At 39.8% G+C, this 15,791-nt stretch overlaps 2 protein-coding genes across 4 annotated transcripts; one reads left to right on the top strand and one right to left on the bottom strand.

Moving 5' to 3' along the window:
• Positions 1 to 732: 732 nt before the first annotated feature.
• Positions 733 to 4,377, bottom strand: pars2 (prolyl-tRNA synthetase 2, mitochondrial). Of its 2 annotated transcripts, none has more exons than XM_058402051.1 (3): positions 4,222 to 4,377; positions 1,993 to 2,578; positions 733 to 1,909 (listed from the first exon to the last, which is right to left on the bottom strand). In XM_058402051.1, the coding sequence occupies exons 2-3, from the start codon at positions 2,551 to 2,553 to the stop codon at positions 1,028 to 1,030; spliced, it is 1,443 nt and encodes a 480-aa protein (XP_058258034.1). In that variant the 5' UTR covers positions 2,554 to 2,578; positions 4,222 to 4,377; the 3' UTR covers positions 733 to 1,027. The 2 variants fall into 2 exon arrangements, with proteins under 2 accessions (XP_058258034.1, XP_058258033.1); XM_058402050.1 differs by having other exon boundaries at positions 3,760 to 4,377.
• A 240-nt stretch (positions 4,378 to 4,617) lies between these two features.
• dnai4 (dynein axonemal intermediate chain 4) lies at positions 4,618 to 15,650 on the top strand. Of its 2 annotated transcripts, XM_058403114.1 has the most exons (18): positions 4,618 to 4,858; positions 5,024 to 5,946; positions 6,258 to 6,426; positions 6,527 to 6,708; positions 7,257 to 7,369; positions 7,695 to 7,842; positions 8,462 to 8,601; positions 8,960 to 9,124; positions 9,850 to 10,035; positions 10,349 to 10,503; positions 11,245 to 11,331; positions 11,414 to 11,565; positions 12,347 to 12,504; positions 12,779 to 12,888; positions 13,130 to 13,228; positions 13,451 to 13,677; positions 13,835 to 13,988; positions 14,266 to 15,650. In XM_058403114.1, the coding sequence occupies exons 3-18, from the start codon at positions 6,271 to 6,273 to the stop codon at positions 14,314 to 14,316; spliced, it is 2,283 nt and encodes a 760-aa protein (XP_058259097.1). In that variant the 5' UTR covers positions 4,618 to 4,858; positions 5,024 to 5,946; positions 6,258 to 6,270; the 3' UTR covers positions 14,317 to 15,650. The 2 variants fall into 2 exon arrangements, with proteins under 2 accessions (XP_058259097.1, XP_058259096.1); XM_058403113.1 differs by lacking the exon at positions 5,024 to 5,946 and having other exon boundaries at positions 14,266 to 15,649.
• Positions 15,651 to 15,791: the final 141 nt, after the last annotated feature.

Here is a 15,791-nt window from a genome sequence, read left to right on the forward strand (position 1 = left end):
ACAAAAGGCTCAGAAACATCTATTTTGATTACAGGAAGACTTTAAAGCAAGAAAAACCCAAAGCAAAATACCACTGGGGAAAAACAGTTACCTTTCTGGGGAAAAACAGATGATTTGTTTAAAAATCCAGTTAGTGAAACGGTTATATTTGAAGCAATGATAATGCCACTGTATAATCTAATGTCGTTATTTTTCTTCGGTTGATCCCGTTAGGGGTTGCCACAGTGCATCATCTCATCTACATATTTGATTTGGTTCAGGTTTTATGCCAGTGTCCTTTCCGACACAACCCTCCCTTTTCACCCAGGCCTGGGACCAGCACTGAGTTAAACCCCACAGTGACTGGATCAGTTCCCTGGCCAGGATTCACACACCAGCCATGGCAGAGAGAGTGTGTAATCTTTCATAAATGTCATATTCTTACAGAGCTATCAGTACTGAATGCAGACTACCTCAGTAGAATAAAAAAGCTTATAAATGTATTTAAAGAGAGAAAAATAAGAAACAAAGAAAAAAAATAAGCCTCAAGAAGGAAAAGAGAAATCAAGAAAGAAAAAAAATATGGTAAATATCTATAGTGATATTCTTAAATGCATCTTATTCTTGTTGTGAGTACCTGATTTTTGCAATCATGACACAATCCACATCATGATGCCTGTTACTGTTACCAACCGTCTCTAAAAAAGATGCAAAATGCACTTTGCGAAGAAACTTTTTTCAAAGAAATGTATTTTTTTTTTTAGTATAAACCGATCAGCTTTATTAAAAGAAGGTCATTATCAGCAGACATGGAAAGCACCATATTTGATACATACTTCCATACATCAATGACAAAAAACAAACTCTTTCTTAAATGCTTTCTCATATTTCAGATCATATGAAGTTACGCACTCCAAAGTAGTTTAGATATCAGAGTTTCTCAACTCTAGTCCTGAAGGCCCACTTCCCTGCAGAGCTTTAGACATTCCCAGCATCCATCTCATGCTAAAAGCATGAAAAGCTTGAAAATGTAGAGGATTCGACAGTGTTAAACTGTCTCAACTCCAGTCAAAACGTGCATCAAGGCATCTTTACTGAGGTACATTGTCTCCCCACTGCTCTGACACACCACTTCAAACACGGGCTGCTCCTCCATGGCCTTTTGTCCAACCACCACCACATACGGGTAACCCAGCATGTTAGCGTCTTTTAGCCGCTTCCCAATGGTCAACTGGGTTCTGTCATCTAGAACCACTTCTCCTTTTAGATTTGGTAAGCTGTTTCCTAAGCTTTGTGCAAGTTCCTCTGCCAAGTGGATGGCTTCACCGGCTTTGCTGCCCTTTTTTGGGGGCAGGATGCACACTTGATAAGGCGCAAGAAGCCCAGGCCAACGAATGTAGTCCTCAGAGGAGAGCACCTCAATGGATGCAGCAAGGATGCGATTAACACCCAGGCCAAAACAGCCCATCTCTGTCACTGAAGGCTTGTTCTGAGCATTAACAAACGTGGCATTAAATACTTTGGAATATTTTGTTCCAAGATAGAAAGTATGTCCCAGTTCAATGCCTTTTGACTCGGTGAGATGAGTCGTGTGGCACTGAGGGCAGTCAGTTTGACCTGCTTCCACGGTTTCGACATTAGCGGAGAAGCCACAATTCCCACACATAAGCAGACGGTCTTCTCCTATATCAGCTGGCAGATGAAACTCATGTGAGAGCGTTCCCCCGATATTACCGGTAGCAGCCTGCACCTGTACCCACCTCAGACCGAGACGGTCAAACAGGCGAGCGTAGGCCTGGCACACAGAGCGGTAGGTGTGCAGAGCAGCTTCCTCGCTGATGTCAAAGGAGTACATGTCTTTCATGTAGAACTCTCGACCTCGGAGCAATCCAAACTTCGGCTTCTGCTCATCACGGAATTTCCGGGTAACCTGCAAAAATCAAAACTCTACATGATGCCTACAAAATACAACATAAAGTATACCAGAACGAAAGTCCATTCTGTAGCCAATACCTGATAAAGCAGCAGTGGCAGCTGTTTATAAGATAACGTGCTCTGAGATGCCAGCAGATCCGTCACTGCCTCCTCGTGTGTCGGGCCGAGACAGTACTCCGCATTGTGTCGATCCTGCAACCTGAACATCTCCTTCCCCATGAGCTCCCATCGCCCACTCCGCTTCCAGAGCTCGGCTCCACACAGAGCTGGCATGTCCACTTTCTGTCCACCAATAGCCTGCATTTCCTCATCAATGAGTCTCACTAGCTTCTCCATGGAGCGCAGAGCAGCAGGAAGGTAGTAGAAGCAGCCTGGGTTGGAGCTGTGAATGAGGCCAGCCTTCAGCATCAGCCTCTGGCTGCGGCACGTCATGTCCCCGGTATCCTGGCCTTCACGCAGGTTCGAAGGCTGGAAGATCCTTGATACCAAAGGTGTTGGAGTCAGTGGTTTGGAGGAAACGCGAGCGGAGCACTGTGATGCTTGTGGATGGCAGTAGTGACTCCTGCTGCATGTTTTGCTCAGTAAGCTGGGTAGCAGGGTACAGGCTTTGCGCCGACAGAGGTGCGTCAATGTCTCCATTGTGAAGGCTTTTGTTAAAAAAAATCTGTGAGGGAAAACGGATAAGATAATGTAAAGGAATACTTGCCCTTAATCATTTGCCTCTTGAGCATCTGCTAAAGTTTTAGGTTCACTTATGTTTAGCTCTGAAATTAACTGTATGTTAAATGTGAATATATCAGAATATATCTACTTCTCTCCTCTCTACATAAACTAGGTCTTTCCCAAGATATAGTTCGAATGAGGATCTGAAGATCAATCCAATCTCCTGATTGACAATTGCCAAATTTCTAACAAAGAATAACATATTCAAATCAGATAATAGTCACTTGTGGGGCATCTGATGGCAAATAAGCATAAAACTACTACTACTACTACTACTACTAATAATAATAATAATAATAATAATACTGCCAGTAATTTGCTCTGAACAGAGGATACATTTCCCAAAGCTTATAGCACAAAGATGTCAAATTCACTCTGGATCAATTAAGTGTCTTTCTATCTATCCATCCATCCATCCATCCATCCATCCATCCATCTATCTATCAGGCATAACAGTATGACCATCTGCCTAATATTGTGTTGGTCCCCTTTTGCTGTCAAAACAGCCCTGACCCATGATGCACTGTGTATTCTGACACCTGTCTATCAAAACCAGCATTAACTTCTTCAGTAATTTGAGCAACAGTAGCTCGTCTGTTGGATCGGATCACACGGGCCAGCCATCGCTCCCCACGTGCATCAATGACCCTTGGACGTCCATGACCCTGTCGCCGGTTCACCACTGTTCCTTCCTTGGACCACTTTTGATAGATACTGACCACTGCAGACTGGGAACACCCCACAAGAGCTGCAGTTTTGGAGATGCTCTGATCCAGTGGTCTAGCCATCAAAATTTGGCCCTTGTCAAACTCACTCAAATCCTTACGCTTGACCATTTTTCCTGCTTCTAACACATCAACTAAATGTTCACTTGCTGCTTAATATATCCCACCCACTAACAGGTGCCATGATGAGGAGATAATCAGTCTTATTCACTTTACATTTCACTGCTCATAATGTTATGCCTGATCGGTGTATATATATCTGAAGATAGATAGATAGATAGATAGATAGATAGATAGATAGATAGATAGATAGTTAGACAGATGCACATATCGCACATATGGACACATTATACCTCCTAGAACCAATTTATACCCTTGCTTCAATAGATAATCTTACCTGGATATCTTATGAGTGTTGCTGTAAGCAAAAATATTGCTTACTGGAAATCTTTTTAAACACACTGTACTGTCTTTACTCTCCCCACGTGTATCCTGTGATGAATCAGGGAGTTCTCCCTTATTATTTCCTCTGCTTATTAGGAATCTAAATCAATGTCCGGATTTGTATAAAGGTGCATTGAGACTTTGTCTATTTCTAAATAATTTGAAATATAATTTGGGCCTATAGCCCAAGGTCAGTAAATGTGAAGAGGTGTTGTTAACGCAGTTAGTTTAGTCCAAACCGGAACATATTATTCTGAATCATAAGATGAATTTACTCTGCGCCTCTGCAGCAGCTGTTTACACAAAGGCGTTTATTAATAACAATAACCACTTAATAGCTTAAAGCCTAATAGCTAGTTAGGCTGTTACATGTGGAGAGAAAGTAAGCCATCAACACTAAATGAAACCAACGTACCGTGTATTATGATAATATTTGTTTAATTCCGGCTCTTAATTATCTGCACTGACTTACAGAAGAGATTACACTGTAAGTAATACATGCAGAGGTTTGACTAATAAACTCCAGCGACATGATAGCATGGAAGGCACTGTCTAAATGCAGGCTGTATCCCAATACCCTCACTACTGCCTTTACAAGTACACTACATTGGGTATGAAATAGAGGCCTCTAGGGCGCACGAAATGCACTTTCTGTCTGCTAGGCAGCCGTTTTGAAGTGAACCCGCTTTCTTCTTCGGGGGAGTTGCACGTCTTTTGTGCAGAGGTAATATATCTGCTGCCATCTGGTGGTTACGTGGACGAGCTGACATGTTTAGTGAGCTGGGGCTGTTACCAAGGTTACAGTAAACCTGCGCGTGCACCGGACGACTGGTGTCGTTTAACATTGGCTGGCACTGTTTTTTATTTTTTTTTATTTTTCCTGCATTCACCCTGTCGTGTTTTGGTATTTTTTCCGATAGAAGCATCGAGAGCTCGATGTCCTTCACATTACTACAGTACTTTTTTTGATGTTCGTGTATAATTGTTGACTGAGGATAAACAATGTCCAACAAAACAGCAAAACAAGTCCGACCTTCTTTAAAAGTGCCTCCGTAAGTTATTATTTTTATGAATAAAATACATATACAGTCTTTATGTGAGCTAATACTACTATCTATACTACATTCTTGAAAATCAGCTACCCTTATACCCTTATTTTTTTAACCATTTTATTAAAGCTGAATTACTATATTAAATAATTTCATGTTTCTCATTAGGATCAGTCATATGTTCAGGACAAGGAACGACATACACTGATCAGCCATAACATTATGACCGCCTGCTTTTAATATTGTGTTGGTCCCCCTTTTGCTGAAAAACAGCCCTGACCCATCGAGGCATGGACTCCACTAGATCCCTGAAGGTGTGCTTGTTGTATCTGGCACCAAGATGTTAGCAGCAGATCCTCTAAGTCCTGTAGGTGAGGCCTCCATGGATTGGACTTGTTTGTCCAGCACATCCCACAGATGCTCGATTGGATTGAGATCTGGGGAATTTGGAGGCCAAGTCAACACCTCAAACTCATCAAACCATTCCTGAACCATTTTTGCTTTGTGGCACAAAGCATTATCCTGCTGAAAGAGGCCACAGACATCAGGGAATACCGTTTCCATGAAAGGAAGTACATGGTCTGCAACAATGCTTAGGTAGCAGGACCCAGGGTTTCCCAGCAGAACATAAGCATGACACTGCCTCCACTGGCTTGTCCTCTTCCCATAGTGCATCCTGGTGCCATGTGTTCCCCAGTTAAGCGATCCATATGCACCCGGCTAGCCATGTGTTTTAAAAGAAAATGACCAGGCCACATTCTTCCATTGCTCACAGGCCAGCCTTCAGCCTTCTATTTGCTCCCCACATGCATCAATGAGACTTGGCACCCTATGACCCTGTTGCCGGGTTCACCACTGTTCCTTCCTTGGATCAGTTTTGATAGATACTGACCACTGCAGACTGGGAACACCCCACAAGAACTGCAGTTTTGGAGATGCTCTGATCCAGTCGTCTAGCCATCACAATTTGGCCCTTGTCAAATTTGCTCAAATCCTTACGCTTGTCCATTTTTCCTGCTTCTAACACATCAACTTTGAGGACAAAATGTTCACTTGCTGCCTAATATATCCCACCCATCATCATCACCCAAGTAATCATCATTGTTTACTTCACCTGTCACTGCTCATAATGTTATGCCTAATTGGTGTAAATCAACATACATTGCGTCTCTTTCTTCTTCTTCTTCTTCTTCTTCTTCTTCTTCTTCTTATCATTATTATTAGTAGTAGTATTATTAGTATTATTGTTATTATTATTACAGCAATCAGAATAAAATGTTGCTATGCTTCATACTTTTTAAAACTATTTCATTTATGCTTTTAATTCAATTTAATCTTTAATTGTCCTTTATTAAGCACCCCATGATGATGATGATGATGATGATGATATTATTATCCTCAGATCATCACGAGTGATGAATCAGTCAGGGTCTGGAACACTGCATATAAACCAAAGCTCCACAAACAGAAGGAGTGTCAATGCGTCTGTGAGCCGAAGGAGCTTCACATTAGCAAGAGACAGTAAAGTTCTTGATAAAGGCTCTGTTCAAATCCCCAGACACACTGTCCAGGTAACAGCCATTATGCCAAGCCACTTGGTGTGTCTGAACTCAGACTCAATTTCAGGCTAAAACATCTGTTTAATAACATGTTCACTAACTTTTTGCGCAGGTGTTTGATGAAACAGGGAAGGACGTCACTCCTCCGCCTCTGTACCAGCCGGAACCCGGAGCCACACAAAACAAACAGAGCAAAATATTAACACGACATGACACATCAGATATGACCATCTCTGACTTTCTGTCCACAGCGTACCACACCATAAGCGCAAGCTCTGCAGGACCCTTTACCATGTAATTACGCTGCAAACTGAGTGATAGTTCCTAGGTGTTCCTCTCTATAGTACATGAGCTCTCTCCTTTTGAGTCAAGAGTAATCAGATTAGAGATCCATGAGATTAATGTGAATGGTACCACATAGAAACCATAAAGATGACTTTGGACTGCATTTGATAAAGTTTTGCATTCAAGTCTTCATCAGTAAACAGTTAAACAAAATAGGCTTCATGTTAAAACTAGGATGAATTTCCTGGTTACATAATTGACCTTTTTGACCATATAGTAAACAGATATAGAATGAAATAATTTATAACGTCACTCTATAGTGTCATCCAGATAAGGTCGGCTTCCCTTTTGAGTCTGGTTCCTCTCAAGTTTTCTTCCGCATATCAACTCAGGGAGTTTAACCTTGCCAACATTGCCTCTGTCGTGCTTATTAGGAATATATTATATATGTATTTATATATTTATATAAAGCTGCTTTGTGACAGTGTCCATTGCTAAAAGTGCCATACAAATACAAATGAATTGAACTGGTAATAATTAAAGATGATCTATTTCAGGTCTGCTTTTGGGAGTAGTTTTGTGTCGAGGGCAAGTCACTCTACGATGGGATCTATGAGTGATGAACTTGAGGAGCCTTCTGCAAAACAAGAAACCTTGATTAGTCTCTCAGGTTTGCCTGTCTCATCAGACCTGTCCGCTTTGTGAAACAAAGTACACTTACACAGCCAAACGTTTGGTGGCATCTGTCCATCATGCAAATATGTGTTTTTTGAGCACCTGGTTCCACATCTACCAAACCACACTTCTGGAAAGGCTTGGAGTTTGGAATGGGATGTAGAAAAAGCACATAAGAATGTGATAGTTAGGTGAAACGTGTTTGTAAAGCATGCAGTTTTCTGAGCTATATGTAGTCAAAAATGCTTTCCCAAGCCTCTACATGAATAAACTCAGCAGTATGTGTTTACCTATAACTCTGACGTGTTTGTTTCTTGAAGAACTAAATATTAAGAGAGACGAGCAGATCGAGGAGCCTCTACTGAACAGTCCAGAGGTTTTTAACCTCACTGAGACAGAGAACATGTGCCTCCTGGACATTCCTGCAATGTCTGTATCTTTCGACTCCGAAGAGGCTGAAGCAGTCAGGTAAGATCCCAAGCCATCTTTCATTGCATGCTCTACAGTATGCACTGATCAGGCATAACATTATGAACACCTGCCTAATACTGTGTTGGTCCCCCTTTTGCTGCCAAAACATTCCTGATCCATCAAGGCATAAACTCCACTTTAACCCTGTGGTTTCTGGCACCAAGATATTAGCAGCAGATCCTTTAAGTCCTGTAAGCTGCCAGGTAGGGCCTTCATAGGAAAACCCCACAAAAGCTCCAGTTTTGGAGATGCTCTGATCCAGTTGTCTAGCCATCACAGTTTGGCCCTTGTTAAACGTGTCCTGCTTCTAACACATCAACTTTGAGGAGAAAATGTTCACTTGCTGCCTAATATATCCCACCCACTAACAGGTGCCATGATAAGGAGATAATCAGTGTTATTCACTTCACCTCTCACTGCTCATAATGTTATGCCTGATCGGTGTGTGTTCCAGAAGTATGAGCTGATGAGTGTAAAGTTGCTGACGTCATGCAAACTGTTTGTGAATTAACACTGAGTTGTTCAGCTGTTCATTTGTTTACAGAAATACTTAATATCAGCTTTATGCATAAACATAACACAATAATTGCATATGTCTCTTTCTTTGTGCCTGAAGGACGAGGAACAAGGTGTATACAGAAATTTGCAAGAGCAGACAGGAAAATGATGTATATGTGGAGCGATCAATGCAGACATTTAACGGCGCCTATAAATCTAAAGTAGTCCAGAGCGATCGGGTCATCATGGTGGAAAAAGGCAAGTTGCTGTGTATAACTTACAAAAACTTACATTTTTCAATATATTGTTTTGTGTTTTGTGTTTTGTGTTCCATTCTGCCAGTGGAATGGAATTCGGCTTGACATTTTCAATCTTATAGCCCCAAGTTTGATATAAAATGAGTCAGACAAGTGTTTTTAGATGCTTATGAACAAGCACTTGGGGCATCTCAGAGAGCAGAAATGGATTTGATATCACCATTTACTTTGAAAATAGAAATATTTGCATGAAAAAAATATATATATTGCCTTTAGTAGGCAAGGTAAAAGCAGAAATACTAAAGATACAGTATATAAAGTAATTGATAGAAGAACAATATATTAATCCCTGTGTGCAGGTCTAATGGCAACCATTTGGGACATCTATGACTTGTGTGTGAGCAGCAGTGAGGCAGAAGAGTCAGGTAGTGATACAAGTGTCCTAGATGTCTCCTCCACTCATCATCTAGAGTCGGACAGAGGTCTCCAGAGACCCATGTCCAGAGTCAGTGCCACCAGCACAGGTAAGGAGTGGTACCTTCAATTACTCAGCTTCAGATTTGTTAGCTGCTATTATTATGTAAAAAATAACACAACAGGTTGTTCTTTTATAGGTAGACGAATGCTAAATTTGCAGAAATATTTTTAGCCATAAATAGTTGAACAACAATCCCTTATTATCACCACACATACATTAAAGTACAGTGGAATTATTTTCTTTGCGTATCCCAGCTGAGGAAGTTGGGGTTAGAAGCCCCAATCCTCCGATCAACAACACAGAGCCTTAACCACTTGACCCACCACTGCCCCCAATAGTTACATTGGAACGTCCATGAAACAAGTTATTCCTGACTTCCACTGACTACATAGCAGCTATAAATAATCGCTTGTTCTTAAGACTGTCTTGCACTGCAAACCTACAGTTACAGCGTTAGGGCTGAACAATACAGAGATACTGGGGACTTCTTCCAAAAATGCTAAACAGTAAACTTTACTGTGTCAATAACCACACACATTGATATGTGAATGTTGTTTATGTGGATTGTCACTCCCTTCTATAGTTGTTACTACAGAAACAATCACATTAATATAAACCTGCCGTTTAAATTACAGCCATCACTACCCTCAGAACTGCTGTTATAGAAAATAAATCAACATCTTTGGTTGATAAAACATCATGGATCAATATCAGTTTCTAGAATGTCATATAACATGCAAATAATTCACTAACTCTGCTTTATTTAATTAGCTAGTACCTCTAGCTCTCAAAGAGAGATGGAGAGTTCCACAACTCAGATGGTAGATGAGCCAGACTCAGAGCAGATCCTGTACTCAGAGACATTCCAGCAGTCCCTGCAGGTACTGGAGAGAACACTTCTGCTGAACATCTACCAACACAAACTAGCAGCCTACAAAGGGCTGCCCATACTGCCAGGTAATGAGCGGTGTCTACCCATTCATTAATACTCTACTGATTTAAACACAACATCAATTCTTAAATAAAAAGACATTACTTAGACATTATTTTCATAAAGTGTGGTGTGTAAGTTCAACGCAAAGCCTGTATTTAACTTTACTTTATATACCTTTTTATCTAATTTTTTATATACAACTGAGCAGTTGAGGGTTAAGGGCCTTGGATCAGTAGGCCAACACCTTAATCACTAGGCTACCACAACCCAGCTACTATTTATATATTGAATCTTGTAGATTTACAGAGCAGGTCTGAACATTCTTTTTCTTTTCAGAGCTAGACTGTGTGCCAAACCTAGATGAAGAGGACAGAGTTGAGGTTAAGGAAGAGGATTCACTCAGCCCAGCTCTGGAGCTCCTCTGGACCTTCAGCTGTGAGCTAACCAAGGGCCACAGTGTGAGCTGCATGGCATGGAACAAGAAAAATCCAGTAACTTACTACACACTGTTTCAGCCTTCCTTTTTCTCATTTGATTGATATGACTCTGCTGTATTCTTGTGAATATCTTCTTCATCTAACATTATGACCCTGTAACATGTTCTTGATACTCTTAATTTGTTTACATGCTCTTTAGTGGTCTAAATAAGATAAGGTAGGATATGATAACATAGAGATTCTTTATATACAATACAATGAAGTTTAGTGTAAGTCTCTGACAACAACAAGAGCATTTAAACATAACACTTATGAAAGGAATATAAAATAAAAAATAAACAAACATAAAATAATAAAAATAAATTAAATAATAAATAAATAAATAAATACATACATACATACATACATACGACACATGAATGTATATTTTGCATATAACATAGAGCCATTAGAGGCATGTTGCACATTGTATAGAGCAGCAAAGTGAACTGATTTGTATGTAAAGTGTACTGTAGTGCGTATTTCTAGAGAAACAAAGTCTATGCTTAGTTTAATGTAGTCCTTAGTCCTTCACACCTGTACTTAACAGCACTTCTTAAACAGTCTATATGTGGGACTGGTAAGAGGACAAATATTCTATGTCCTGAGTGGGTGGTGTCTTTAATGATACATCTTTATTATTAATCTTCTGTAAAGCTGTGTAGTTCATGTCTGTTGTTAAAAGTCCTATACAAATAAAAATGTAATTGAATCAATAGTATAAAAGTTTCTGACTAACTCTTTGTTCTGCTGTAGGACTTTCTGGCAGTGGGATATGGACAGTTTGACTTCAAGGATCAGACCTCTGGACTGGTCTGCGTCTGGTCTATGAAAAATCCTGCTGTATGATTCACATTCACTTCATAAATCAGAATGTCAGTAAATGTTTCTATAGCTGTGACTGTGCTACTGAATGTTTTTATAGTGGCCTGAGCAGAGTATCAACTGCAAGACCAGTGTCACATCCCTGGACTTCTCAGACTCTAATCCCAGTCAGTTAGCAGTGGGCTTGTATGATGGTACCATTGCTATCTACAGCATAGAGAGCAGTGAGGCAACACTGGTCTGTGACAGCAGGTAGAATATGAGCACTTTTACTTCCCAATTCATCTGAAGTACAAATGGATGTGGGCTGTCGTGCATTCTGAAATGATCGTGACTGTGCTTGTCTCTTTGAAGGGTCTCTCTCTCTCTCTCTCTCTCTCTCTCTGTGGTTAGATTTTATATATAGTTAACCTCAGCGTGTTCAGTGGGTGTTCACTTTGAAAATGGCCCATCAATACTTCAGAATTGATTGCAGTCAGTGTTTTTTTGCACTTGACCTAAAAAGTGAACAAAATACTTTTTAAAAGCGGTTTTATTCGTTGTTATGACACCAGATGTTCACTTGACAATGATTTTCTTGATGATTGATTTTGCTCAACACTAAAACATTTAAAGCAGTAAAAAAACAGGATACAGGAAGTAAGCTTGGCTAAGAGGTTTTCAGTGTATTGGACCTGTTTTTGTTCACTTCTATATGGGCGTAATGTACTTACATCAAAATCCTGAAACATCGCCAACAATAACATTCTTGAGCTTCCTGTTTCCTATGACATCCCATCTTGTACAGTTTTACAGTTTCCCCACTGTTTTTAGAAATTTCTCTAGAAAATAGAACTATATAGTGCACGGTTCTACAGCATAAAAAGAGCAGAGCACTGTGGAGTACTACTGTAAATACACTTTAAGAGTAAGATTTGGAAATTGTTTGATTAAAGGGTTCTGGATGATCATACTCTTTTTTTTTTTTTTTTAAATTGTAACACTAGGTCTGACTGTAGCTGTATCAGTGACCATGTTCCATATTCTTCTGCAGGAACTGTGCCCAAAAACACATGGCACTAGTGTCGCAGGTGAAGTGGATCGATCGTGTACAGGGTCTATCAGTAGAAGATAAAAAAGAGACGCTGTTCTCTGTGTCTGCTGATGGGAGGATCAGTGAATGGTTCCTTCATAAAGGACTTGACTGTGCTGGTAAATTTAAAAAAAAAAAAACCTTTTATATACTCATTATAAAAACAAACAAACCACTGAACATGTCTCTGTCGTGGTGGAAATGGATGGCTGGTTTTCTGTTAAGGTCAAAGATGAGCTGATAAAATGCTCTTTCGTCCTCCGTTTTCATCATTAGACTAGACTGATCTATGTGACTAGTCAAAAATGATTTTAGTCCTGTCCCTTAACGTCTTTGTAAAAAGGTCAGCTTACTTTCTTTGTGTGTCTGTTGTGTGTCACTGTTTTAACCCAGATATGCTGAAGCTGAAGAGGATAAGGAATGAAAAAACAGAGAAACCGTGGAAGCAGGAGCCGTTGATCTCTCACTGGGCCGTTGGACTCTGCTTTGATTTTGACCACCAGGTTAGAAAGGTCTCACTGGACCAAACAAAAAAATCATGTTTATTGTTGAATGCATAGTTCACTTACAAAACAGATGCAGTTGATCAACCTAGAAATTTTGGTATATGAAGTTTGCTTGTCTAAATATAAGCTTTTGGGTTGAATAGAACATAGTGTGACTCAAACTGATCACAAACTATTACTTCAGTTAGGGAGAAGTGCAACCTATCTGTATTGTTGTATTCTTGTATCTATGCAACAGGATTCCAACATGTATTTGGTGGGAACGGAAGAAGGACACATTCATGAATGCTCCTGTTCACACAACGTTCAGTTCTTGGAGACCTACACAAATCACCTGGTAGGTTACTTTTGTACACACAGCCACACATGCAGTAGTGAAAATAAGGCATAATACACACATACACACACACACACACACACATACATACATACATACATACATACATATATATATATATATATATATATGTATGTATGTATGTATGTGTGTGTGTGTGTGTGAGATATACTGTACTGCATTTCCTGCCTGTCCTGACTGAAATTTGCCCAATCTCCATAGGGTCCAGTTTATAAGGTCACACAGTCACCGTTTTGTCCAGATGTCTTCCTCAGCTGTTCTGCAGACTGGACCATTCAGCTTTGGACAGAGGATCACTTTACTCCAGTGCTGAGCTTCACTTCTGTCAAGAAAGCTGTGTATGATATCATGTGGTCCCCTTGCTGGGCTACTGTGTTTGGGGCGGTCAATAAGGACAGAGTGGAAATCTGGGATCTGGGAGCTAGCCTGTAAGCACCTTTACAATTCTCATTTGATTTCATATCCCTTACTTTACTGACAGATGTCTAGCTGATGAAAAGGCACCTTATGACAGGGTTTTCATTCTGATACCTATTTTGCTTAGATTGCTTTTTCTTTCATTCCTGGTTCATTTCTATTTCACAGTGTGAGTCCAACTTTAGTAAGTGAGGTCATTCCAGGGGTGGGACCAACCACTCTGCTATTTGCTCTGAAGGCAGACTGTGTTCTAGTAGGGGACAGTGAGGGCAAAGTCAACGTCTACAAGCTGAAGAACTTCACAGCAGGCGATGGAGCAGAGGTGAACTTCAACAAGTCAAACTGTTTATTCTAGCAATAAAACAGCAAGTCATACAGTAGGGTCTAAAGGTTGGGGCCTGAGAACAGTTAATTCTATCTCTTATGACAAAAAAGACAAAAATATTTTTTGCAGGTAAGATTAGAATGATTAAATAAAACAGGAAAGTAGCTGGGGTGCCCGTACTTAATAAAGCAGTTCTTAGTTACAGCTTCTAGGGTTAGGCTTGTACTGTATGTTATATACCCTTCCTTCACTGGTGCTTGCATTTTTTTGGCAGGTGGACACACTGGAGAAAATAGTCAGCTCCTCACTGGCCAGTCAGCTCTGAAAGAGAGAGAGAAAGACCATTTTTCCCCCTCAGGAAACAGTTACAATATAAATAAAATACAAATAAACTGCACTAAAATAATTACAAATAGGGTTCCCAATTTCTTTTCAAGTAAAGACTACATTTTAAAGTTTTCACAATGCTCAATAGTTCCTATAGCTGAACAAAGTCTTTTTCCTCATGTCCTTGGTAATGTAAGTTAGCCTTTCTAGCCCGATACAGTCTGATCTATTCCTTATCCTTTTTCAAACTTGGCTCATCCATACACTCCAGCCTAATGCAATCACACTGTTGGCTTGAAAAAGTCTAGAAGTTCAGTCTGTTTCAATGTTTATAAAAAGTCCATCAAATATATTCCAATAACACAGAGTTCATAGGGACTTTAGTGTTAAATGTGTCGGACAGACATTCTAATAACCTCCTTCCAGAAGTTTACAATTTTTGGACATTCCCAAAGACATACAGGACATACAGTTTATCTTTCTCATTCAAACATTTAGCACACACATCTGTAATATTAGCAAACATACAGTATGTTCTCATTAACCTTGTGTATCACCTATATGTTTATGTGCAGCATGCCAAACTTGTATGAATTTGTATTTTTAAGAAAAGGATTTTTTTCTGCATTGATATCTAAAGAGTATAGATATATATTTAATGGCTGATCTGGGAAGGATTCTTGTTCAGTGCCTACCCAATCTAGGGGCATTGTACAAAAAGCCTGATATATTTTAAGAATCTTAAAATAAACCATAACATTTAGAGGACTTCCAAATTCTGAAAAATTATCAATAACTAAAATAAGGTTTTGATTTGAATTAAACACACAATTAAATGTAGTATATATTCTTATCCAATCAAATCCGAATCCAAGAATAAGAACGAAAGAAATGTTTGAGAAATTACAAATAAAACACCTTGCATTTACATGGGAGGGGATGTGATGGGTTTTACAGTAACACACTAAAAGTTAATGGAGAGGGAATAAAGAGTGTGATTACCAGAACCTGTGGACAGATTACAACCCATCCATGTCATCAACACCCCATGAGAGATCTGCAAATGGCTGTCATTATGTGAGCTGCTGTAATCCATGATTTACCTGAGAGTTCAATATTCAGAGTCTTTTAGTGCAAATCAAACAATTTAGTGCTGAGCAGTTCAGTCAGTGGCTCTGAGTAAACACAGTGGAGGGCTTCATCAGAGCAGCAGGTATGGGGGGGGTGACTAACCTGTGATTATATACGACACATGGTTTAGCTAGTGTGTTATGTTTATCTATTATAGACCACAGTAACAGACTTAGTACTTTTTGGTTGACTGGTAGAAAAAAACCCCAAAACAAACATACTGTGAAATTAATTTTGCAAAATGTACATGAAAACATATAGCTCATATACTCCATCCATCCATCCATCCATCCATCCATCCGTCCATCCATCCATCCATATTAATCACTTCAATAGGAACAC

The sequence above is a fragment of the Hemibagrus wyckioides genome, linkage group LG11 (genome assembly GCF_019097595.1).
Source record: "Hemibagrus wyckioides isolate EC202008001 linkage group LG11, SWU_Hwy_1.0, whole genome shotgun sequence".
NCBI lineage: Eukaryota > Metazoa > Chordata > Actinopteri > Siluriformes > Bagridae > Hemibagrus > Hemibagrus wyckioides.

What these genes read in the sequence shown, in the direction of transcription:
- pars2 (XM_058402051.1), bottom strand. Translation starts at nt 2,553, where the DNA reads ATGGAGACATTGACGCACCTCTGTCGGCGCAAAGCCTGTACCCTGCTA. An exon ending in TGCCACTGCTGCTTTATCAG is followed by an intron (nt 1,910 to 1,992) that starts GTATTGGCTACA and finishes TGATTTTTGCAG; the next exon opens with GTTACCCGGAAATTCCGTGA.
- dnai4 (XM_058403113.1), top strand. Translation starts at nt 4,809, where the DNA reads ATGTCCAACAAAACAGCAAAACAAGTCCGACCTTCTTTAAAAGTGCCT. An exon ending in GAAGAGGCTGAAGCAGTCAG is followed by an intron (nt 7,843 to 8,461) that starts GTAAGATCCCAA and finishes TTGTGCCTGAAG; the next exon opens with GACGAGGAACAAGGTGTATA. An exon ending in GGTCTATGAAAAATCCTGCT is followed by an intron (nt 11,332 to 11,413) that starts GTATGATTCACA and finishes ATGTTTTTATAG; the next exon opens with TGGCCTGAGCAGAGTATCAA.